This window comes from Pelodiscus sinensis, chromosome 2 (genome assembly GCF_049634645.1).
Source record: "Pelodiscus sinensis isolate JC-2024 chromosome 2, ASM4963464v1, whole genome shotgun sequence".
NCBI classification, from domain to species: domain Eukaryota; kingdom Metazoa; phylum Chordata; order Testudines; family Trionychidae; genus Pelodiscus; species Pelodiscus sinensis.
This window is the reverse complement of record NC_134712.1, coordinates 189,116,680-189,141,492: the sequence shown is the minus strand read 5'-3', so window position 1 is coordinate 189,141,492 and position 24,813 is coordinate 189,116,680. Positions and strand designations below refer to the sequence as shown.

General features: G+C 42.2%; 1 protein-coding gene across 7 annotated transcripts in view; it reads left to right on the top strand.

The window, feature by feature from the left end:
* Positions 1-21,414, top strand: part of NR1D2 (nuclear receptor subfamily 1 group D member 2) — a 29,872-nt gene extending 8,458 nt beyond the window's left edge. The window contains exons 1-8 of one of the 7 annotated variants that reach the window (XM_014579145.3): positions 327-467; positions 633-898; positions 2,969-3,098; positions 4,121-4,209; positions 5,446-5,590; positions 7,039-7,667; positions 11,238-11,423; positions 11,783-14,502. In XM_014579145.3, the coding sequence (XP_014434631.2) occupies positions 4,132-4,209; positions 5,446-5,590; positions 7,039-7,667; positions 11,238-11,423; positions 11,783-12,244 (1,500 nt within the window). In that variant the 5' untranslated portion in view covers positions 327-467; positions 633-898; positions 2,969-3,098; positions 4,121-4,131 and the 3' untranslated portion in view covers positions 12,245-14,502. The other 6 variants (XM_075922051.1, XM_075922053.1, XM_014579146.3 and 3 more) reach the window with 6 other exon arrangements.
* The last annotated feature ends 3,399 nt before the right edge of the window (positions 21,415-24,813 follow it).

The window sequence follows — 24,813 nt, the reverse complement described above, 5'->3', positions numbered from 1 at the left end:
AAGGTCAAATATGAGGGCAAGAGAAAATTAGGTGGAAGTGGAGGTCAGTCTTGGAGAGCTAATGGAAGAAAATGAGCTTGGAAGAAGGGGTTTGAAGGACACATGGCATGCTGTGTGAGGTGGTGCTGGCTCAGGAAATGGATCACTTGCAAGATGTGTACAGTCATTTGCTATGTCATCACTACATTCTTTTCTTTCCCTTCCCCCAGGGGGTGTGATTGCTTACATCAGCTCGAGCTCAGCATCTAGCCCAGCCTCTTGTCACAGTGAGAGCTCAGAGAGCAGTTTCCAGTCATCCTCTTCACCTGTACCGTCTTCGCCAAACAGTTCCTCCTCTGAGAGCAGCTATAACAGTAGGAGCAGCGAGGGTTCTGATGGCGCATCAAAGAATGATCGGATGGACAGTGCCGTTAAAACAAGCCGGTCGAGTGCTGCTGGATTGACCAAGGGCCATGGTGGACTTACAAGTATGTATATTTTGGGGTATCATCGGGCAGATAAACATGCATGGTCATACTCCACTATCTCAGACTGGTGGTTGGTCTTACCTGGCCTATGGACATCCGCAGCCTGCATTCTGGAGACCATGATTTTCCCTCCATGCTTTAATCTCTTAACTTCCTTCCTTCTAGACAGCAGTAGCTATGGTGCTCATCTTCTGGCCAAGATGTTGAGCAAACAGCCTCTTGCTAAACAGAAGCCACAACTTCAGCCTGAATCAGCCGTCTTGCCAATCTTTTTACAACCCCACTTCTTAAGCTCATGCTCATCACCTCTACTATGTGCCTGAGTTTTACTGATCCAGGATATGAAAGGCACTGATGCCATCCCAGATATGGAACTGCTTCCTCGCAGTGCCAAGTGGTGCCAACAGGCCATTTTGTCCTTTGGCCCACAAGTAAGTTTAAATGAAGAACTCTTAATTTTTTATAAACCCCCCCCAGCAGTTTTGAAATGATGTAAGTGCTAAAACAAAGGCTCTCTTTGTGCTCCCTTACCTGAAACCTGGCCAAATGTTGTTTTAAAAGACAATTTAGTCCACAGTCTCAAACTTAGCACATCTTTGCTCAAGCCATTGTTCAGGCACTCAGTTTTGTTCACCAGGATCTGCTCCCGACTTGCATGACTAAAAATATGTTCAGAACTTGTGCGCTAAGTTCCAGCTACAAGACATTTTGGCTGCATCTAGACTGGCAAGTTTTTCCGCAAAATCAGCTGCTTTTGTGGAAAAACTTGCCAGCTGTCTACACTGGCTGCTTGAATTTCTGCAAGAACACTGACTTCCTACCATCTGAAATCAGTGCTTCTTGTGGAAACACTATGCTGCTCCCGTTCGGGCAAAAGTCCCTTTTACGCAAAGCTTTTGCGCTAAAGGGGCAGTGTAGACAGCTCAGTTTTGTTTTGCGCAAAAAAGCCCCTATCGTGAAAATGGCGATCGGGGCTTTTTTGCGGAAAAGCGCGTCTAGATTGCGGAAAAGCTTGCATCTAGATTGCGGAAAAGTTGGTAGTCAGAACTACAGGGTTGCTGTTCATGGCAACTATATTTTAGGCTTCAGCTCTCTTTAGTTACCATGCTTCTGTTTTATATCTTCTTTGATAAGTTCAGCAATAAATTATTTTTTAAAGTAATCTTTCCAAGCTAAAAGTGATCCCCAGTTGTTGTGTTTTGCTTTTTTACAAGAATGTTAATGTTAAATACTAAATGCCATGCTACATGGATTAGACTAGAAGGTAATTTGAATTTACATGTTGTTCTACCCAAGACAAAAGTATTTTTGCAAGTCATACTTTCTGGATAACCTTCCTATTTTGTGTTTTGGTGGTACTATGAAGTTTGAGCATTGTACTTTAAAAATCCTTTAAATTAAACTAAAAACAAATTTCTTTCCCAAGTACCTCCCCCAGAATAAATAAATCCAAGATCTCAGAAAGACCTCTGTTCTCTGTGATTTGCACACAGTGGGATTGCTCATGTACAGAAAGCTACTGGTGCACTTATGTGTTTGCAGAATCGAGCAATAAGAACCTGAAAAGTGATATTGGCTATAAAGAAAATTGAGACTGATAAAACTTATTTTTAGTGTGGGATTTTTAAAAAGTACTTAGCAGAGCTTTGCAGAGGACAGAAATTCTCTTTCACAAACGATTTCACGATTGATAATTGTTCTCTTTAGGACTAAATATGAACTTTAATGAAACTGTATTTACAGATGGGAAATGGTTCCAATGACATTTTTCCAATCTGCTCTAGTGCTTAGCATTAGTCCAGCTCTGCTCCTCTGAAATCATTGGCAGGGTTGGCAATGCTGAACATTTTTGGAAGTCCCATTCTTTACTATCCAAGCTGGAATAAAACATGCAAAACATAAAGAAAGAGCATAGAGAGTGTCAAGGACTTAGAAAATTCTTTCACTTCTAAAAATGTAAGGCAGGGGTCTAATGCTCTCAGCCCCTGGGACATGCCCAACTGGAGTGATTGCTCAATCCAGCCTGAGCCTCCTGGTGGACTGGGGGAGGCCTGACCATTACCGGCCCCCAATCCCCACCCCTTCCCGCCATTGTCTTGCTCTCTCCATCTATGGAATCCCATCCACAAGGACGTGGCTTCAGGGATCACCGGGGGGTGGCTTAGTGCAGCACAACAGCAGTGGTTGGGTGCCCTCCCACCACACTCCCTGTTACAACTGGAAGCACAGCAGAAGCAGAGTGTACTGGCCCTTAGGGGACTGTGCAATCACTCAGGGCGTGGATGGCACACAGGCTGGGAGTTTGAGACCCCTGATATAAAGCTCTGTTTCTGCAAATGCGTTCCAATGGGGAGGTTCTAAGTGGCTGTGGAGGTCTGCCTGTATGGAGCCAGCTGCAGGATGTGGCCAAACTTTTTATCAGTAAAAAGGGTAAAGTAACTTATTGTTTGCAACATGTGACTTTGAAGTTAACAGTGTCTTTTAATATTTCTGTTTTTAAGAAAAGATCTTTATTCTCAGTTGGGAAAACTGCAACATTTATATGGGCTTCCTTGTCCTGCTGGGAAGACAGATTGAGCCCAAACTTTGGTGACCTAGTTTCCTAAATGATCCTTTTAAAAATTCATAAATGTAAGCAGACTTTTTTTCCTACCACATTGAGTGCAATTTATTAAAAATTCCCTGTTAGCTCAGTGTATGTATGTTCTCCCCATTCTATCCAGCAATTCTTCTTAAATTAATCCCTGCTGAATTGTGCAGGGTTTTCCTGTGTTCTTGTTTTTGTCTTCTTTTTTTCTTGTACATTGAACTGACTTGCAGTATTTCATTCGCAATGCACATTTTAAGGGGCGGAAGTGTCTTCTGTGGGTAGATCTGCACTTGCAGTGCCATTGTAAAATACAGACACCATACGCCCAGATAGCACAAGTAAAAATAACAGTGGAGATGAGGTACTGCTTAGACTAATAGAGACATGCCTGAACCCTACGGCAGGGGTGAGGAACCTCAGGCCCAGGGACCAGATGCAACCCTTGGCTTGCCTGGATATGCCCTGCCCCAAGCATTGGGGAGCTGGTGCTCCAGCCCCACTGCTGCCCTCCTGGGGCACAAATTCTACTAGGCTGCCTTCTCCCAGGCTCTGGCGTGTGAGGGGAGTGTCTTTCTCCTTCTCAGTCAGGGGTCACAGAGAGGGTATTTTTCTGCTTCTCACTTGTTTGCGGCCCCGGACTGATTTTTTCTATGGGTCAGTGGCCCCCACCCAGAAAAGGTTCCTCGCCCCTGTCCTACAGTATAGATCTATACAGCTCTGTACGTGCCCAAACAATGTCTTCTTATCTACATTGCTGTTTGTAGCAGCATGGTAGCCCGCTGTCAGAGCCTTTCCCCACTTCTTGGGAAAGTTCTGACAGCGGGGAAAAGGTTCTTGCAGAGGGAAGAGAGTGGGGAAAGTAGATTCAGTAGTTCCATAGTACTGGAGCCTTTCCCAATCACATCCCTCTGCCCAGAGCCTTTCACTCCCATGCACCCCACAATAGGTGTGGACGCAACCACTCTTTCACTGGGGTTTGTAGCTACATGTACCCTGCGTACCGCCACCAGTGTAGACAATGCCCATTGGATTTTCATGCCTACTTTCTTCTGTTTATTTCTAGAATTTAATGGCATGGTTCTCCTTTGTAAAGTCTGTGGGGATGTTGCATCAGGATTTCACTACGGTGTTCATGCTTGTGAGGGTTGTAAGGTAAGGTAATAGTAGTCTCCTTTTTGCTGTGGATAGTAGCTAGTTTTGAAATCACTGGGGGTGCGTCTAGACTGGCAAGATTTTGCACAAAAGCGAATGCTTTTGCGCAAAAACTTGCCAGCTGTCTACACTGGCCACTTGAATTTGCACAAGAGCACTGACTTTGTAATGTACAAAATCAGTGCTTCTTGTGCAAATACTTTCACACTCCCACTTGGGAAAAAGCCCTCTTGCACAAGAATACTTGCTCGAGAGGGCCAGTGTAGACAGGGAAGAACTGTTTTGCGGAAAAAAGCCCCGATGGCTAAAATGGCGATTGGGGCTTTCTTGCACAAAATCACGTCTAGACTGGCCACGGATGCTTTTGTGGAAAAGCACTTTTTGTGCAAAAGCATCTGTGCCAATCTAGATGCGCTTTTGCGGAAATACTTTTAACAGAAAAACTTTTCCGTTAAAAGTATTTCCGTAAAATCATGCCAGTCTAGATGCAGCCTGGGTGTTTTAATAATTGGAATCAGAAGGTAAGAAGAGTGATGTTGTTGAAAAGTTAAATTTATATTTATCCAATAAAACATTAATCTGAGAAAGTTCAGAACATACTCAGGTTGCTTTAAAAAGACAGGCTGCTTGGGAATACACCATGCCTTCCCATGGGAACAACTAAATTGGATGCCTGTGTGTCCATTGATTGATTAAAGGTCTGTTCTCAGACACAGGAACACCATGAATGATCCATTCTCTGAAGGAGCTTATGGCAATAATGGCATTATGTGAAAGCCATCTTCTTGAATGGAGGAGGCTAGACATTGTGCAAGAGGTGGTCTTGTGGCTAAAATACGGGGCTGGGAGTCAGGAGAGCTGGATTCTATTTCCATCTCTGCCACAGATATCCCGTGTGATCTTGGGTAAGTCACTTAACCTCTCAGCTCTTCAGGTATCCCCATCAGTAAAATGAGGATGATGATAATGATGATCCTTGGATTTTAGGTTTTGACTGCCGGGGAAACTTCTAGAATGTATTATAGTTTATAACCAGTTTATTGTATTAATCCTCCTATAATTGTCCTTACACATGTTTCACTCTGTTAGCAAAACTGTTTGAGGTGCGCTACTAGTGGCACTTACTTCTCAGGGCTCTGAAAGTTTTATATGAGGAAGTGGAGCTTACTTGCAAGTGGACACGTCTTGATGGAAGATTTGACATGTATGGTAATAGGTTTTGATTTTTATCTTCAGGGTTTCTTCAGAAGAAGCATTCAGCAAAACATCCAATATAAGAAGTGCTTGAAGAATAACAACTGCTCCATAATGAGAATGAATAGAAACAGATGCCAACAGTGCCGCTTCAAAAAATGTTTGTCTGTTGGAATGTCAAGAGATGGTATGTTCCTGCAAGGAGTAGTGACCATGTAAAAGTGATTTGTGCTGCATATGCCACCCAGTACGAAAAAGAATGTGTCAAAGATCATAAGGAGGCAGAAACAGACAGTGGAATCCTGTTGTATGCTGACACTAGTCTTGTCCCTTATATGTGGATTAGCTAGTCTTTTCACTGTGTGGCTATAATGAATTGTGATGAGCACCAGATACAAAGTGAAATAATTCCTCACCAGGGCCATTCTAAGTATTTCTCCCCAGTGCTTTCTGGGGCTCTAAATCGAGATAGGGCATCCACATTAGGGGAGCCTGCCTCGGACTAATTTTGAGGCTTTCCTGTAGTGTGGACACTGTATTTCAAAATAAGCTATTTTGGAATATATCTTCTGGAATAGCTTATTCCGAAATAAGCATGCACTGTAGATGTACCCTAATTATTGGATGGATGGATTTGACATAACACATTTCATTTATTTTATCAAGTTAAACAATATTTAAGCTCCTCTACAGGTATTAGGCTAGGTTTTGATTTCAGTTAAAATTTTCGTGAAATGAGGAGTAATGGTAGTTCGAACTAGGAAGCCTAGTTCGAACTACCTAGTTCGTGCCCCGTGTAGCCGCGCTGCACGGGGTTCGAACCAGCGGGGTTTTAAAAATGGCGGCTCCCCGCTTATGCAAATGAAGCCCGGGAAATTCAAATCCCGGGCTTCATTTGCAAGTGTGGTATGCCTACATTACCCTCCTAGTTCAAACTAGGAGGGTAGTGTAGACATACCCTCAGTTTCATACTGAACAAGAACTTATTTAACTCTCATTGAATAGGGGGAATCAACCTAGAACTTTATTTAAAAGAATTTTGCTGTCATTCTGAGTATCATTGACTACGAACCCTGAGGGAGCTGTCTATGTACGGGCTGGTACACAACTGATTTAAGTAAACCGTTTTAATTAAATGCCAAACTCCTGGGCAAACACACTTGGTTTAATATTGGCTATTTTGGGTGAATTAGCCCTACAAATATAAGCTAACATGAGATAAGCCAGGTTTAAATCAATTTAAGAGTGTCCACACACAAAGTTGTACTGATTTAAATACATCGGTTTTAAAGCACACATATGGGCACAATAGTGTATATAGACCAGGCCTAATTTGGAATAGCTAAGATAGGGAGATGCAGGTGTTCTTGGTGCATTTTTAGCTGCCTTTATTTTACATATAACCAGTGGTGCACAACCGGATGATCTTGAACCTGAAGCTGGAATCTGACACCAGCTTTACACTGGGTTAACTTCCTGGACATCCTGGAGTTACTCTTGATATACAGCCATGCAAATAAGATCAGCATTAGTGCCAGGGCATAACAAAGCAAAGATTATCAGCTTTGTGTATAGTGGTTTTCATGACTGAATTTGGTGTGCCAGTGTAACTAAAGCCTTTTTTTTTTTCCTTAGCTGTTCGATTTGGCCGCATTCCTAAACGGGAAAAACAGAGAATGCTGATCGAAATGCAAAGTGCCATGAAGACCATGATGAACAGTCAGTTCAATGGTCACTTGCCAAATGATGCATTAACAGAACATCAGGAACAAACGCCCCCATTGTCTCAAGAAGAGCTTATACCCAAACCCCAGCACGAGCTAGAAAACATCAAAAGTCCCTCTCCTCCTCCTTCCTCTGACATTGCGAAGGAAGAAGTGATTGGAATGGTGACCAGAGCCCACAAGGACACTTTCATGTACAACCAGGAACAATCAGAAAACCCAGTGGAGGCCATGCAGCCACAGAGTGGGAAAAGAATTCCAAAGCACCCAGAGCAATATACCTTGAATAGTGACCATTGTGGCAGTGGTCTCAGTGACACCCAATATATTGAGAGTGAACAACATCTTGCTGGACAGTACAAAGGGACAAATGTAACACATTATCCAAATGGGCGCACCGTTTGTTTTGCAAATGGCCACTCTCTGAACTTTTCCAATGGTTATACTCAAGGAATGTGTGATAGGATCCCAGAAGATGGGTTTTCTGCAAATGAGAACTTGAATATTTACTCATGCAACACTGGAGGGAGAATGCACCTGGTACAGTAATGTCTATTGTTTCTGCTTCAGGGAGACTCTTTTGCTATGTTTTTAATTATATATAAATACATAGGGGGGCAAATGTAACCCCTGAATCAGTGAAGTTGTGCACAGGTGAATTTAGTCCATAGTGGAGCCCCAAATACCACCCAGCAGAGTTTAGTGGGAAAGAATTACTGGATAGAGATCAATGATTTGCACTTGTTTGGGATTTGAAATAAAAAAAGTGAGAGTTCTTCTGACAATGCTTTTAGTTGCTAGATGGTTTATTTTCATCTAAAGCACATAAAAGATATAGTTGAAAATCATTACAGTGGGTTTCTTTGAAAAGTGAGCCATATAACTCAGTAAATCCTTCGGTTCCTGGGGATAAAAACCTTTAAAATAATTTACAAAGTTAAATACATTAACTTGAAATATACATTAAAAAGTATCCAAACACAAGTTCTAAAGTGCAGCCTTGGTCCCTGGAAGCCATTGAGGACGTCTGTGGGTTCAGGATTTTATCCCTAGAGTCAAGCTAGTTGATTTTTACTCCATTTTTACTAGTCCTTTTGTAGTTGCTCATCTTATCAGAAAGTGGGTTGTGCCCATGAAGGCTCATTTTACCATCTACATTTTGTGTTAGTCTCTAAGGGTATGTCTACACTACCACCCTAGTTCGAACTAGGGTGGTAATGTAGGCATACCGCACTTGCAAATGAAGCCCGGGATTTGAATTTCCCGGGCTTCATTTGCATAAGCCGGCCGGCGCCATTTTTAAATGCCGGCTTGTTCGAACCCCGTGCCGCGCGGCTACACGCGGCACAGGCTAGATAGTTCGAACTAGCAAGCCATTCCGAACTATCTGTACACCTCGTTCCACTAAGTTCGAACAAGCCGGCATTTAAAAATGGCGCCGGCCGGCTTATGCAAATGAAGCCCGGGAAATTCAAATCCCGGGCTTCATTTGCAAGTGCGGTATGCCTACATTACCCCGCTAGTTCGAACTAGCGGGGTAACGTAGACATACCCTAAGGTGCTGTAGAACTTTGTTGTTTTTTCAGTTACAGACTAACATGGCTACCTCTCTGAGACTTATCAGGAAGGTAATTTAAAAAAATTAATTAGGGCTAGATTTATTGGATTTTTTTTTAGATCAAGTGTTTTTATAGACTATTTAAAACATTTGGATTTGGAGTATTCTGGGATGTCCTCAACAAACCTATCCTTCTATCCCTACAACAGTTTAAACTCTTAGGCTACGTCTATACTGGCACATTCTCAAACAAAAATTCTTTTGCGGAAGAGTTCTTCTGCAAAAACTCTTCCAGAAGAGAGCGTCTGCACTGGCATGTGCTTTTGCACAAGAGATGTGCTTTTGCGGAAGAGCATCCATGCCAGTGTAGACGCTCTCTTGCACAAGAAAGCTCTGATGGCCATTTTAACCATAGTGCTTTCTTGCACAAGAAATTCATGCTTCCTGTCTACACTGGCCTCTTCAGGAAGAGCTCTTGCACAAAAGGGCGTCTTCCAGAGTGGGAGCGGCAGAGTTCTGGCACAAGAATCCCTGATTTTATACATTAGAACGTCAGTTTACTTGCGCAAGAACACGCGGCAAGTGTTGACAGGCAGCAAGTTTTTGCGCAAGAGTGGTCGCTTTTGCGTGAGATCATGCCAGTGTAGACACAGCCTTAAACTCTTTAGGTGCCTCTACACAGCAGGGCTAAAGTCGGAATAAGCTCTGCAACTTCAGCTACATCAATTGCATAGCTTAAGTTGAAATAGCTTAATTCGACTTTTGGCGCTTTCTACACAGCAGGAAGTTGAAGGAAGAACCCTCTTCCTTTGACTTCCCTTACTCCTCATGAAATGAGAGTTACCATGAGTCAGAATAAGAAGTCCTCCAGCTCGACATTATTTTGAAATAAAGTCTTGTTGTATTTCAGCAAGACCAGACTAACACGGCTACATCTCTATTACTGTAGTGTAGACGTGCACTATGTTATTTAGGAATAATATCAGTTTTTCTGGAATAATGCTGCTGTGTAGATGTACCCATAGGGATAGGAGTTACAAGGAGGGGTCCCTCCCTTTCCTTATCACTTCTCATCTAAGAGTGTTCAGTCGCAGCATTATACCAGAAAGCATTTCCTTGTTACAGCCTCTTTGATCACCTTAACTAATTTAATTCAAACACCTCTGCTTGTATTTCCAACATATTGCCCCCAATTATAGTAAGTCCCTCCCTCTTTACCTTGCAGTAGCTGACTCTTTTCCTTAAAGTAGGCTTTTTGTGTTTTTACCTGATGGAATGGACCAGGAAGGGGGAACATAGAAAATACTCCAGTTCTTGTTCTGTGATGTTCCATAATTACAAATCCTGTCTTTTCTGAATGGCTACTTCTAGACTGGCATGATTTTCTGGAAATGCTTTTAATGGAAAAGAGCATTAAACTGGCCAGTCTAGACACAGGCAATGTGTTTTGGGTACAGATTGGCGAAATTTATCCACCTCTTAATTTTCGGAACAGAGCGTCTAGATTGGCACGGACGCTTTTCCGCAAAAGCACTTTTTGCAGAAAAGCGTCCGTGGCCAATCTAGACGCGATTTCTGCAAAAAAGCCCTAATCGTCATTTTCGCGATCGGGGCTTTTTTGCGGAAAACAAATCTCAGCTGTCTACACTGGCCCTTTTGCGCAAAAGTTTTGCACAAAAGAGACTTTTGCCTGAACGGGAGCAGCATAGTATTTCCGCAAAAAGCACTGATTTCTTACAGTAGGAAGTCAGTGCTTTTGCAGAAATTCAAGCGGCCAGTGTAGACAGCTAGCAAGTTTTTCCGGAAAAGCGGCTGATTTTCCGGAAAAACTGGCCAGTTTAGACACAGCCAATGTGTTTTGGGTACAGATTGGCGAAATTTATCCACCTCTTAATTTTTGATTATGCTTCAAGGTTTTCTCACTTCAATGAGAATCCCCTTATTTGTAAGCCTGTTTGGGGCAAGGATTTCTTCATGGAGTTCAGACCTCCAGTTGTGGCTGTAAGCCTTGCAGCATTGTTAATAATTCTCAGTCTTGCTAGTCTGTCTAGATTTCAGACAAGCCTTGGGTGTCATGGTGAGCCTAAAAGCTGAGCCCCTCAGAGTTTGTTTGACACTGGAGTTTGTCACTGCTGCCCCAGGATGACATCTAGAGCCTGAACATGCTCTTCCCCTGCCCATTCCAGGGGTAAATGAGCAGTGTAGATTATTTGTTCCTGGTTTACAATGAGATGAGGCAGATTATGGGGTAACCCTAAGAAGCCAGAGGGAGTGAGATCTGAAATGGGGTGTTTGACTTTGATTCCCTGAGTGGTAGCAACTTTCTCTAATTACACTGTTGGAGAAGCCAAAGTTAGCAAAAATTTAAACAGATATTTACTGTAGCTGCATAAAATATCCCTGTTACTTAGTTAACTAATGAATATTCCTGTTTTATGTGTCGTATCAGTAATGTGATGATTTCCTAATCAATGAGTCTGCTTCTTTCAGAAATTGGTTTAAACTTGGAATATAATTTTAAGAGGGGTGTTTTGTGTGCGTGGCATTTCTAGGTTTGTCCAATGAGCAAGACGCCCTTTGTGGACCCACTTAAGTCTGGCCATGAAGTCTGGGAAGAATTTTCCATGAGCTTCACCCCTGCAGTGAAAGAAGTGGTGGAGTTCGCAAAACGCATTCCAGGGTTCCGAGATCTTTCCCAGCACGACCAGGTCAATCTGCTAAAGGCTGGGACCTTTGAGGTGAGAATCACAGCAGATGCGTTGCCAAAATCCTTCAGGCTTTAGATGATGGGCTGGCAGACTGTGCAGCACTCTTATGTCTTATTAATAGAGATGAACGTGTCTTTGTCTGGAATCAGACTTCCCCCTGGGTATGCAGTTGCTCCATTAGTGAGATGGGGCCAGATCCTCAATCGGTATAATGGCATAGAACAGTGATCACCAACCTTTTTCAGCGCAAGATTGCTTTTTGAATTTACATGCAACCCAAGATCTACTCCAAGATAATGTTGTAGAATAAACCGTCTATTTTTAATTTATGCGCTATATATCTAAAATCAAGTATTTATAATTCTATATCTTGTCCTCTACTCACCAAGTCTCAGTGTGACACCTGTGACTGCACATTATCTGCCAGTGCTCCAGCTGGAGCAAAGGTGGGGGCAGCCTCCTACCGCCACGTGGCCCGGCCAGCTGGCTGCAGCGTTCTGTCTGCTGAGGCTGCTCCAACAGCAACAGCCTCACTGCACCCCGGCTCCAGCGAGAGCAAAGGGGAGCCGCTGCTCGCCCATCATGCGACCTGGCCAGAACCCACCAGGACACTGCCACCACCACTCACCTTCCGTTCCAGCAGGAAAGTGAGTATTGGTGAGTTCTGCTGCATGGCTATGCGAATGAGGACAGACCTAAAATTTCTTGTACACAGCCATGCAGGTCAGAGGGAACCCGGATATCGACTGTTGGAGACACTGAATCAACCGGTCGATTGTGATCAACGGGTTGGAGACCACTGGCATAGAACTATTAATGTCAATAAAACTATAGCCGGTTATACCAGCTGAGGATCTTGATGCAAGGGGCGATAGGGAGACATTGTGGCTGCAGGTAACAACCTTACTTCTGTGGGTCTAATCTGAATTAGTCGCCCCACAGAGCCTCATAGTCCCTGTTCTGCACCTGTCCCTGATGCTGCCTAAAATCTCTCCTGCAATATGACCTGAGTGGTTCCATTTGCACAGGAGTCCCTCCAGTGATACTACAGTCACTGGAGCCTCTATTATCCCCAGGTGTCAACACATGAAACTTTACTCAGCAATACACTACAGGTTGAACCTCTCTAGTCTGGCACTCTCTGATCCAGCAACATCTGTGTTCCAGCATGATTTTAGTGAGCTGGATGTCCACTTAACATGGGTATGGCCAAGTTTTCTGCAGTCCCATAAAGTTTGTTTACAGCCACCCGTCCTGGCTCTCAGTGTTCTGTGCTGTTATTTAGAGCTAATTTACCGCTAGGAGTCTTCTAAGAGCCCAGTAAGCAGTGGAAGTGTTGGTAATGCTGCTAGACAATATGGTTTGGCAAATTCTCTGGTTTGGCACTGCTCAGGTCCCAAGGGTACCAGACTAGAGAGGTTCAACCTGTACACTGTGGGTGCTACATAGTGTCTACAACATGGCTGATAGTTGGGTCATTAGTGATAGGCCTTAGCACAGCCAGCTGTTTATGAGAAGTCATGTCTGCATATGGTATTAATTATTGTATGTAAATTAATATCAGCTGGTTAATAATGTAAGAACTTCTGGCGAACACTGACCTGGAGTCTAGATTTTATTTTACACTCAAGATTTTAGGTCTAGATCCTCACTAGTGTGAACAGGTGTAGCCTCAAGTGCTTCAGCTGAACTTTGCTGGTATTTATAGCAGCTGAGGAGTGGGCCATATGGTTTGAAGACTAGAATTGAAGCAATGCTGATCTAGAAGAGTCATTATTTTAAGCTAGTGATGCAGGGGTGGGCAAAAGGGCTTCTGTGGGCCGCATCCAGGCCAGCCAGCAAATTGATCCGGCCCACAGAGGCCCTGCCACTCCCCCTGCCTCCAGGCCAATCAGGGCCAGAGACCGGGGGGGAGAGTGCACAAAGTCTCCTCCCGCCTTGCGAGGTGTGCAGCACTTCTAAGCACCACACGCTTCTTGCAGAACAGGGGCAGGGTGGGAGGAGACTTCGCATGTTTCCCCTGACCCAAGGCCAATTAGAGCTTGGGGGCAGAGGGAGTGCGTGAAGTCTCTTCCCACCCTGCAAGGAGCACGGGTACTTAGAGGGAACCACCAGCTGTTTAGAACAGCTGGCAGTTCTCTCTGGGGTTGGGGCAAAGGATTTTTGCATTTCCCTACCACCAGACTGACCAGGGTCTGTGGGTGGGGATGCATGGAAGTGCCCTGGCCCCACCCCTTCTGCCTGAGGCCCTGCCCTTTCCGGCATGGCCCAGGGCCACTTCAGAAATTTTTGAAGGCGCAGTGCAGGACCTGGCCCTACCCCCGGCATGCCTGGCTTCTACTGCATTTAAACTGCAGAGCCTTAGTGTCTTCTTATCGATTAATCGTGTACTCGATATAAATTGTATTGAATATGTGATTAGTCATTTACTTGCTTCTTAGCAGCCTTACTGCACACCACCAGCTGGTTTTGATTTTGAGAGAAAAAAAGCTGGATGTTTTAAAACAAAGTTTGTTTTAGTTTATCCAAGTCTGAAGGTAGCAGTTCTGTGCATTGTATTGAAACAATGGAAAATGTAAGGGGTTGTTACACATTGAGCAAATGGAACCTTACTAACCATTCTATATGGAAAATCTTCACAGTACAGCTGAAAACAAGGAGGCAGATTTTGACAGTTGTAAATATGCCAAAACGGGTGCCTATACCAAAAATATATTCCCAATTCAAGCTCTGCTGTGTTAGCCTCTCCAAGGACCCACGTTCAAATGAATGTTTTTGTTTGCTTGGTAGCTTTAAGTAAGTCCTCATACTGGTGAATTTCCATTTGTGAATGGTACTTTTTTTATGGCTCAGGATGTCTGAGGCTTAAATTTTAGCTCTGTTATCGCTCCTCACCATTTCCCTGCCTGAAACAACAGCTAGTTTTCCTTATTTTCCCAGACTTCCAGGATGTATGTAGCTTGCATAATTCTGTAGCGCTAAGTGGAGTAGTATCTATTTCTAATCAAGATACTCAGTGATGGGAACAAACTAATTGGAGTGTTGTAAAATTAGCTGTATTTTCACTTAAATCTATACAAATCTACCAAAGTTTTTTTCCCCCCTGTTTTGCCAGGTTTTAATGGTACGGTTTGCATCTTTGTTTGATGCCAAGGAACGTACTGTCACCTTTCTTAGTGGAAAGAAGTACAGAGTGGATGACCTGCATTCAATGGGAGCTGGGGATCTGCTTAACTCCATGTTTGAATTTAGTGAGAAACTAAATGGTCTGCAACTTAGTGATGAGGAAATGAGTTTGTTTACAGCTGTTGTCCTGGTCTCTGCTGGTAAGGAAAGAAAGTTAATCTATGCCTTTGTCAAACTTTGAATACTGTTGTCATTAGAGTGAAGGCCCTTGTAAAATATATACATCAAGCCTGATTATATTGCCTTGAAGGATTTAATGGGTCTTCTCTAAATTCCTGGCAGCCCATAGCTCAAACTTATACAGCTCTGGCCAGTAGGAAATTGCATATGTGAAAAACAGGTCTGATTTGCAGATGTGTAGGGCTTGTCTTTTATTACTATGTAACCCACACTTCTGTTTAAAAGAAAAGAAGAAAATATCTATTTTTTTCTGCTGCTTCTGTCTCACTGCTGTAGTAAAATACCCTTTCCAAAAAGTTTCAACAGCCAGACAAGTTATAGGTCAGAGTGAGAACTATGAGCCTGGTTTTCCTTACTGCCATGAATGAGCATTTATTCACTTGAGTGGTACCACTGGTGAGTAATCTCATTCTTTCCCATGTAAGTAAGGGATTTACAGTCCGGCCCTAAAATTCATCTTACTTCTGTTTCAGATAGCTCACATACTAAATCTTATTTCTCACTGGTGGTTTAGGACCTCATTCTGCAAGGTGCTTAAGCGCATGCCTCACTTAAGCATGTTTGTCCTGTCAAATTCAGGGGGATTATGTACATGCTTAAAGTTAGGCATTTGCCACTGTACCTGCAGAATCCAGGACTAAAAATGGAATGCACAGTTTGTAGTAACAGCTATAGAAAGTATTTTCAAAGTATATAGCTAATTTTAAAGAAATGTCTCACTTTTGGAGGATTTATTATTCAAAATACTGCATATAATTAGTCCAAATTTAGGTCCCAGTTGAGGAAAGCTCATAAGCCCAAGCTCAAAGGTAAGCACATAACTAAGCACCCTTTCTGAATGGTGATACTTTCTGAATTAGGTCTTTAAGTCAATCTCTTTGTAAAATAGAATATTTAAAAACTAACCTGGATTTGACGTAGAGCCTGATAAACAGCCATTAAAAATTGCATCACTTCACATTGTTGCTGCTGAGATACGTTGGGGGCACATCTACATTATACTGAAGATTGATACTGTCCTGTCAATCTTCCTGCTAGATTGAACTAAGAGGGTGCCCCTGTCGGTGCCGATACTCCTGCTCCTCACGAGGAGTAAGGGAAGCTGACGGGAGCATTTGCTCTCGTTGGCCTCTCACTGTGTGGATGGTGCGAAAATGCTATGTAAGATACATTGACTCCAGCTATGCAATTTATGCAGCTGGAGTTGTGTGTCTTTCTTAAACGCTTAGGCAGAAGGTCGAAGTAACAAAAACCAAAGCAGCAAGAGCAGGTGGAGACTGCAGGCCAACTTCAACAGCTCTTTGGGAATGCAGCTTATTCTCTCTCACTTTGTTAGTCTCCCGCTTTGCTAGCCACTACATAAGAGAAGCTGGAGCAGTGGCCTTACCTCCCTTTCTATCCACCTTTGGGATTCCACATGAATGTGGGGAAGGAGTAGTTCTTGTATTTCCACGTGTACCAGGATTTCGTTTCTGCCTGATCCCATACTTGAGTCATATGGGTGTGGGGAGATGGCTCTGTATATATGCTCACAAACTATTCTGTTCTGTATTTGAGATAGGCAGAATCTGAGTGGAATATTTTTTCTTGAAAAAGGGAAGGTAAGCATGTTCTAGCACATCAGTCTGTTATCAGTGCTTGAGCTAACTATAGTCTGAGATGGGGTATAGTACTGGAAAGTATTGAACTTGCTCCATTTCCATAAATCACTGACTGCTGAGAGCAACAAACACTTGGCTTATATACCTTCTGCAAGATGATGATTTTAAAAAACAAGACCTTAGAGCTAGGGTTTTAAATTCAGATTTTTCTATAGTGCTGAGCACTTGCGGTTCCTGTTAAAGTCAGTGAAAGCTGCTGAATGTGCAGCAGCACCAAAATGTTAGGCAGCGTTCATTGTGCACGCAAGGCACTGATTCAGTATAGCACTTTAACACTTAACTTTAGACATGTGCTTAAATCCATTTCTCTTCAGTGAGGCTAAGTCTCCACTGCGGAGCTATTTTGGGATACTGGAAGTATCCTGAAATAACTATTCTGTGTCTTTTGAGTGCGCTCGTTATTTTGAAATATAAACGGGCTTGCTATTCCGACGTTTGTATAAATCTTGTTCCACAGGGGATAAGGAATGTTTCAGAATAGCGCTTTATTTTGAAATTTGGCGCTGTGTAGACAGCATCAAATTTTGAAAGAAGCTATTTCAAAATTACCTCAAAATAAGCTACACAATTAAGCTTATTTCGAGGCATGGGTGCAGTGTAGATGCACCCTAAGTGCTTTGTTTAGCTGAATAGAGATGGGACTGCCTGCCTGTATCTGAGCTTTGCTGAATCAGGGTGTAAATAAGGATGTGGGAGACTCATTTAAGGCACCCAGGTTTGAAAGTCTTACATGTTTTTAATATTTTTTCTATATTCATTATTTGGACAATTGACTTGTAACATTGTTTTATCTGCAAGCTGTGTCTGCCTGCCTTTTTTTTCTCCCTGTCTCTCTAGATCGATCTGGAATAGAAAATGTTAACTCTGTGGAGGCGCTGCAGGAGACACTAATTCGTGCGCTAAGGACCTTAATTATGAAAAACCATCCCAACGAAGCCTCTATTTTTACAAAACTTCTTTTGAAATTACCTGATTTGCGTTCCTTAAACAATATGCACTCTGAGGAACTTTTGGCCTTTAAAGTGCACCCATAGGCCTTTAGCTCTTTATTTATACATGAACTTGTCTCACGTTAAGCTGTATATTTTGTGCTAAAATATTTATGTGTTTGTACCATTTGTTGGAGAAGACAACCTCATGGACTCTGAGTGATTGGTATATTGTAACACTGCAATAACCCTTCAGAGTAAATACTTTCAGTGGTTAGCAACATGGCATTCAGAGTTCTGCAAGATATCCAGAATCATCTTAATGAATGGGTACTGACTAGTAAGTTATTCACTCAACAGAAAGAACTGTCAGCTTCCTCTGGTGAAAATCAGACGTTTAGTCGTTGTGTGGGAAATAAGAAAGATGACAGTTGGGCTTTCCTATATCTAATGCATGTAGCCCTGTTTGATTGAAAGCTCTTAACAAATTTACTCATGTTTTCACTGTTCTTACTCCATGAAATTTCATGGAATATTTTCAGTCAATGTCATTATTTAGTGTACATACACACACCGTCTGTCTATAATGTAAATAGCTACATAGTAGGTGTTTATGACTATATCAAGTACAGAATTGTGTATGTGTATATATTTGTGGATGTAAATAAATTGTTCTACATAAAATATATACATATAACTTCTTCACAATATTTTAAACTGTGAAGTAGTTAAACTTGCAAAAGCAGGTGATCTATGGAAAGAACTAAAATAGATGCACTTTGCGTATTGCTGAACTAATTAGCTAACCATTTATAATTTTTAGAAAAATCAGCAAATATGCTGATTTGCTATATTTGTTAATATAAGAAATACTATGGCACGAAAATCGCAGTCAGGTCCAACTTTATAATGTGTGGCTCAACAGTGGCTATTAAATGAAAGAGAATTGTTCAGGGTACTATTTGGATTGATTAGTTGTTGCAGCTAAGGTTCTTACCTTGTGCTGATATTGGTTAAAAAGCTGTTGGACACAATTCATGCCTTCAGCACAGCTACCAGATGAGCAACAGAATCCATCAATTCTTCCTCCAGAATCAAGGAAAATTTTCAGGAAAAGTATATCCATCTAATATCTAGATTGCAGGCTTGTTTGGGTTTTCGTTCCTTTTTTTTTTTTTTTTTAATATATATGTTCTGTGACTATTCCTTTCTTACACTATACCGATTTGCTACTTGACTGCCAAATCAGAGTTGAATACATAAATGTGAGAGACACCTTTGTCTTTTCATGTTATTCCTTTCCCCAAGTCTGTATATAAATATTGGAGCTGTATGGTTTTTGAAGAACTTTTTTTTGTATACGCCAAAGAGATGCCCCAATTTTTTTTAATAAAACAGAGTTTTGGAGGTTTAGGGCTCTATTCCAGACTCAAAAATTCCCAAACATAAGGGTTTTGTACTCTGCTGCTTTCCACTGTAAAAAGTGGCTCCTTATGGAATTGGGTTTCCTCTGTTACAGCAAGAAGTGACACCACAGACTTGTGAATTAAAATGCTAAAGCAGCAATGTGATAACTAGTCCATGTGACTATCATAATGTGGGAGAGGAAAATTCTCTTTTTACTTTCATGTTTAATTGACTTATGTTCAAGATTGACCCTGTAAGGTCTTAATACAGTGAAACACTAACTGTTGGGTTCTTACACCTCACATTAACCTTTCAGTATGGGCACAATCCCGCAAACCTTCTGATGGCAGAACTCCTATTAACCTTGCATGTTCAAAACATTATGGACCTGCTCAAAGCCAGTTGAAGTCTATACAAGCCTTCCTCGATGATCTTAGTATGACTTGCATCAGACTCTGGGGACCCAATCCTGCACCATTCACACCAATGGCAGTTCTGCACTAACATCAGTTGGGTGAGAGTAGGTTTGGGCTGCACTGCAGCTTGAATATTGGGCCATCAGTTCATACAAAGAAGTCTCAGTCAAAAGTGATGAATGCTGCCCAAAAGTGAATGGCAAGGGAGTCACACTAAAGGAGATCTGGAAGGAGTGCAAATGTATCCTGGCTTTGCCAAAAAGTAGAAGGGCGCAGCCTTTCCCCCTCAGTTCAGCTTCCGTGAGCTCCCCCTTAGCTGGTGGAAGGAGAGCTCTCCTCCTGTTTCAAACTACTTCAGCTACTGAAGAAAACCCCCCTCCCTTTTAAATGTTTTCTGCAGATTATACTAGGAGGGTATTTCCCCCTAATTTCTGTAAACACTTCTTATTCTACCAATATTATTAGTTTTAGGGCTTAATTGAATTTTGTATTCTAAAAATTCAAATTTATGAAAGGACACACTTTCAACATACAGTATTTTGTTTCTGCGAGGAGACAAGGTAACTTTTTTCTATACTCTGTTTCAAAAGTGGAAGAGCAAGCTGACCCCTGATTTTTGGCCTCTCCTAGAGGCCTCCTTACCCTATATCTCTTTCTCTATTTCTTTTAAAACTTTTATTATTAAGCCGTTAGGACTGTATAACCAGGACTATGTAAGTATTGCTTATTAAAATTTTAATTAGTTTCAATATTTATGCATATCGATAGATATTCTGACTTGTGCAATTTCATGTGAATGAAATCTTCCTATATGTAATACAAACAGAACTTATATCAGCTGAAAAAAACCTCGGATTCATGCCAACAGGTTTGATTAAAAAGAAAAAGTTGTTCAAAATGGCTTGTATTTTATGAATTCCAGTTTAAAAAAATGTTTTTACATTAGCCGTGTATTGTGAGCTCATTCTTTTACTGTGTCACTGGTTATACACTTGTTAAATGCTGCGATAATAGTCTTAATGCAAGACATTTATGAGTACTGTAGATGGGACATTGCAGAATGGTTAATATAACATACTGTATATGGGCATTATGCTAGCCATGAAAGCTGTTTCCATGCTGTTACGTATCTCTATACATATAAAAGCTACACAGGGGAGGAACAGTAGCTATGCCAAGGCACAGTGAATCAGAATGGTAGGAAAGGGCAGTGGAGCTACACTGAGTTACAGTGGCATAAGATACTGATTTTTCCTGCAAGGTGGATGAATGGTTGTTTAGTTGCAGATGATTTATTATTACAAACAGGGTAGGAGTAGATTTCTCTAATTTAAATACTAATTTAAAACCTCTTCACTGCATTTCAAGAAAATAGCCTCGTAACTGAGTAGGTACAGTACATGGTTTGTTTTCTGTAAAGCTAGTCTCAGGGAGACAACTGCGCACAAAAGCAACTGATTAGCTTTGATTTTCCAATTTTAAAATTTGTTGAATGTCAATGAAGCATTTATAATTTCAAGCTATTGGTTCTGGAGAGCTGTAAACACAATTTAAAGGGGCACCGTTACACTTCCTTTACAATTTTGTATCTGCCAATACCAAACCATCTCTAAACCAATTATAATTGAAAGAAAGTCAAGCTGCATCTTTCCCCTTTTTGTACATTGGGCAGTATATTGTGTATTGGCACTGCTTGCCATGTAGAGTAGCTGTACACTAAATGCTTCAGTCCTGAGGCATTGAGCACCTCATGGACTGAAACCTGCCCACACAGAACCTGGTGTTCTGTGAAGGGGTAATGGGAGCCAAAGTGGAGCTCATTGCCGAATCCCAGCCTGAGGCAGAGCACTTAAGCACAGGTTGTGGGAAGATTACCACTTTGTGGGAGTCTCTCTCACAACTTCATGGCGGGGAGGGAGTGACAAAAGTTCTCCAAAATACACAGGGAGAAATTGCATTTAACTCATTTGGAGAAACCAACTAGATTACAAATTGACGGTGCCTCTTCAGATGACGGCCTTCACTTGACTTGGTCCAAAATGCTGATTTCCAGTTGTTCAAGCACTAACAGAAATACCTTTTACAAGAAAGAGAGAGATAATATCATAGTCAATATCTAGGTACAATTTATTATTAAAGTATAAACTAAAATGGACATGGACAGTATCTCATCCTATGTTTCTGAACTATAGTCTGAAAACTGTATGGGAGGTATGGATAATAAAGATTATTTCTAACCTACTGTTTTGTGGTTTAATTGTCAAAACACTCTGTGAAAGTGTTCAGTGGAGGTAATTGTTGCATCCTTTCCCTGAAGAGTTTTCCAAGCCCTTAATCTTTGAACACAGATGGTGACTCTCCTGAGAATTTCCTGTCTTAATAATAAATCGTTCTCAAGTAACACCACCAGGGTCCACTTGCATGGTAATAAACGAGGAGAAGAAAATAAAAAGTGTTAAAAGCCCCTCTGATTTATAGAAGCTGTAATCAATGTGTACAGAAGTCCTGCACCAGAATGGTAGTACTTTAGTTATGGTTGAGATAGGTTCTCCTTTCAGAGCCCCCGTTTGCAAACATTCAAGTTATTCCACACATTACCATTTTTCTTGTAATTGGTTATACTTGTGCTGTATCTAGACTGGCCAGTTTTTCCGGAAAATCAGCCGCTTTTCTGGAAAAACTTGCCAGCTGTCTGCACTGGCTGCTTGAATTTCCGCAAAAGCACTGACTTCCTACGGTAAGAAATCAGTGCTTCTTGCAGAAATACTATTCTGCTCCCGTTCAGGCAAGAGTCCCTTTTGCGCAAAAGGGCCAGTGTAGACAGCTCAGATTTGTTTTCCGCAAAAAAGCCCCGATCGCCATTTTCACGATCGGGGCTTTTTTGCGGAAAAGCGCGTCTAGCTTGGTACGGACGCTTTTCCGTAAAAAGTGCTTTTGCGGAAAAGCGTCCATGCCAATCTAGATACTCTGTTCCGAAAATGCTTTTAACGGAAAACTTTTCTGTTAAAAGCATTTCCGGAAAATCATGCCCATCTAGACGCAGCCATGCTGAACTCAAAGCTAGCTTATATATGAGAAAGTCACACTGGCTTTTTCAGTTATTCTTAACGTAGGGGGGGAATTCATTTTTAATAGATTTGGGGGACGTGTCATAATGTGACAAGAGTGCTTCAGAAATGGATTCCTAACATCAAAGTGGAACAAGCTACAGAATGCCATTACTGCAGTTTACCACCTACATTTCTCGGTGCTACAACAAGGGTCACGTCTACACTACCAGAAGGATCTTCCAGGGTTTGAGCTAGTGGGTCTAGTGAAGACCCACTAAATTGAACTCAAAGGGTGCCCCCTATCAGGGCTGGTTCTCCTGCTCTTTAGGAGTAATGGGAAGCCAACAGTAGTATTTGCTCCCATTGACCTCCCTCTGCGTGGATGGTGCTGAAACAAGATTTAAGATACGTTGACTCCAGCTACATAATTAACTTAGCCGGAGTGGTGGATCATAAGTCAACTTTCTGCTGTAGTGTAGACCAGGCATTGATGAGGTGGCAGGAAGCTATTCTGAAAACACTTTATCCAGAGCGGTCTAAGAGCAATTTGCTTAGACTGGCCTTTGTTTACAAGCAATGGGCTATAACCTGAAGACCAGAAGCACTAGATTAGATTGCTACAGAGGGTAACTGACATCTTTTTCCTTGTTATATTTTTAGAATGTACATAGTAAACTTCACATATAGTGCATACAGAGCATGTTTTTAATGCAACAAGCACCATATTTTGCAATTATACAAATGTCCTTTTTATCATCATGGAAACTTAAATTTGGCAGCTATATGGCCCCCTTCACTATCCCAAAGTGGTGTTCACCTCCTGGTGGAAAAACTGCAGCAACCTGTTCCCAGCTTCTGGCCGACTGCATGGAGTGGAGGTGTGTGGTCAGCAAGCACTCTGGCAAGGAAGCGTGTGGGGGGGTGAAGGGGGAGAGGCAGCTCGATGTGATCGCTGAACAACGGGAATACAAAGGTTTGTCCCCCTGCTTTACACCCCTATCTGCAAGTGGAACAGGTTGGGAGGAGCACCACATACCAGCACAGGGCTGTGTGCCCATTAAGGTTAAAGCCTGCCCTGTGCAGAGAAGATGCTTAAGCGGTGTCTGGCTAAAGAGCAACCTAGCATGCTCTCCTGTGCACTGTGGCCCCCGCAGGTCAGCTGCCACTGATTTAATAGGGCTGCTCTTCCCAGTGCCCTGGCAGTGTCTGAGGCAAACCCTGAGAAGTGGCTGTTTCCAAACAGGATTCGCTTCACCTTTAACCCACTTTCCCCTCACACACATTGCTCCTCCTTTTGTGCAGGACTGTCTGCTGTGGTTGTTTTCCCCGAGGGCTTCATCTACACTGCAGGCTTCATGCGCAAGAACTGTTTTGCGCCAGTGTTCTTGTACGAAAGGTCTTCCACAAGAGTGTGACCACACTGCCATGTGCTTTTACGCAAGAGCGTCCATGGCAGTGTGGACACTCTCTTGCGCAAGAAAGCTCTGATGGCCCTTTTAGCCATAGGGCTTTCTTGTACAAAAAAATCATGTTGCTTGTCTACACTGCCTTCTTGTGGAAGAGCTGAGCCGCTAGCTATCATCTTTGGAAAATCATGGGAGACAGGAGAGTTTCCAGAAGACTGGAAAAGGGCAAATATAGTGCCCATTTATAAAAAGGGAAATAAGAACAACCCAGGAAACTACAGACCAGTTAGTTTAACTTCTGTGCCAGGGAAGATAATAGCGCAAGTAATTAAGTAAATCATCTGTAAGCACTTGGAAGGTGGCAAGGTAATAGGGAACAGCCAACATGGATTTGTAAAGAACAAATCATGTCAAACCAATCTGCTAGCTTTCATTGATAGGATAACGTGTCTTGTGGATAAGGGAGAAGTGGAGGATGTGGTATACCTAGACTTTAGTAAGGTGTTTGATATGGTCTCACATGATATTCTTAACTAGGCAAATACAACTTAGATGGGGTTACTATAAGGTGGGTGCATAACTGGCTGGATAACCATACTCAGAGAGTAGTTATTAATGGTTCACAATCCTGCGGGAAAGGTATAACTAGTGGGAGTCTGGAGGGGTCTGTTTTGGGACCGGCTCTGTTCAATATCTTCATCAACAATTTAGATAGTGGCAGAGAATGTACGTTTATTAAGTTTGCAGATTATACCAAGCTGGGAGGGGCTGAGACTGCTTTGGAGGATAGGGTCATAATTCAAAATGATCTAGACAAATTGGAGAAATGGTCTGAGGTAAACAGGATGAAGTTTAATAATGACAAATATAAATTACTCCACTTAGGAAGGAACAATCAGTTTCACACATACAGAATGGGAAGTGACTGTTTAGGAAGGAGTATGGCAGGAAGAGATCTAGGGGTTATAGTGGACCACAAGCTGAATATGAGTCAGCAGTGTGATGCTGTTGCAAAAAAAGCAAACATGATTCTGGGATGCATTAACAGGTGTGTTGTGAACAAGACACGAGAAGTCATTCTTCTGCTCTACTCTGCACTGGTTAGGCCTCAGTTGGAGTATTGTGTCCAGTTCTGGGTACCGTATTTCAAGAAAGATGTGGAGAAACTGGAGAGGATCCAGAGAA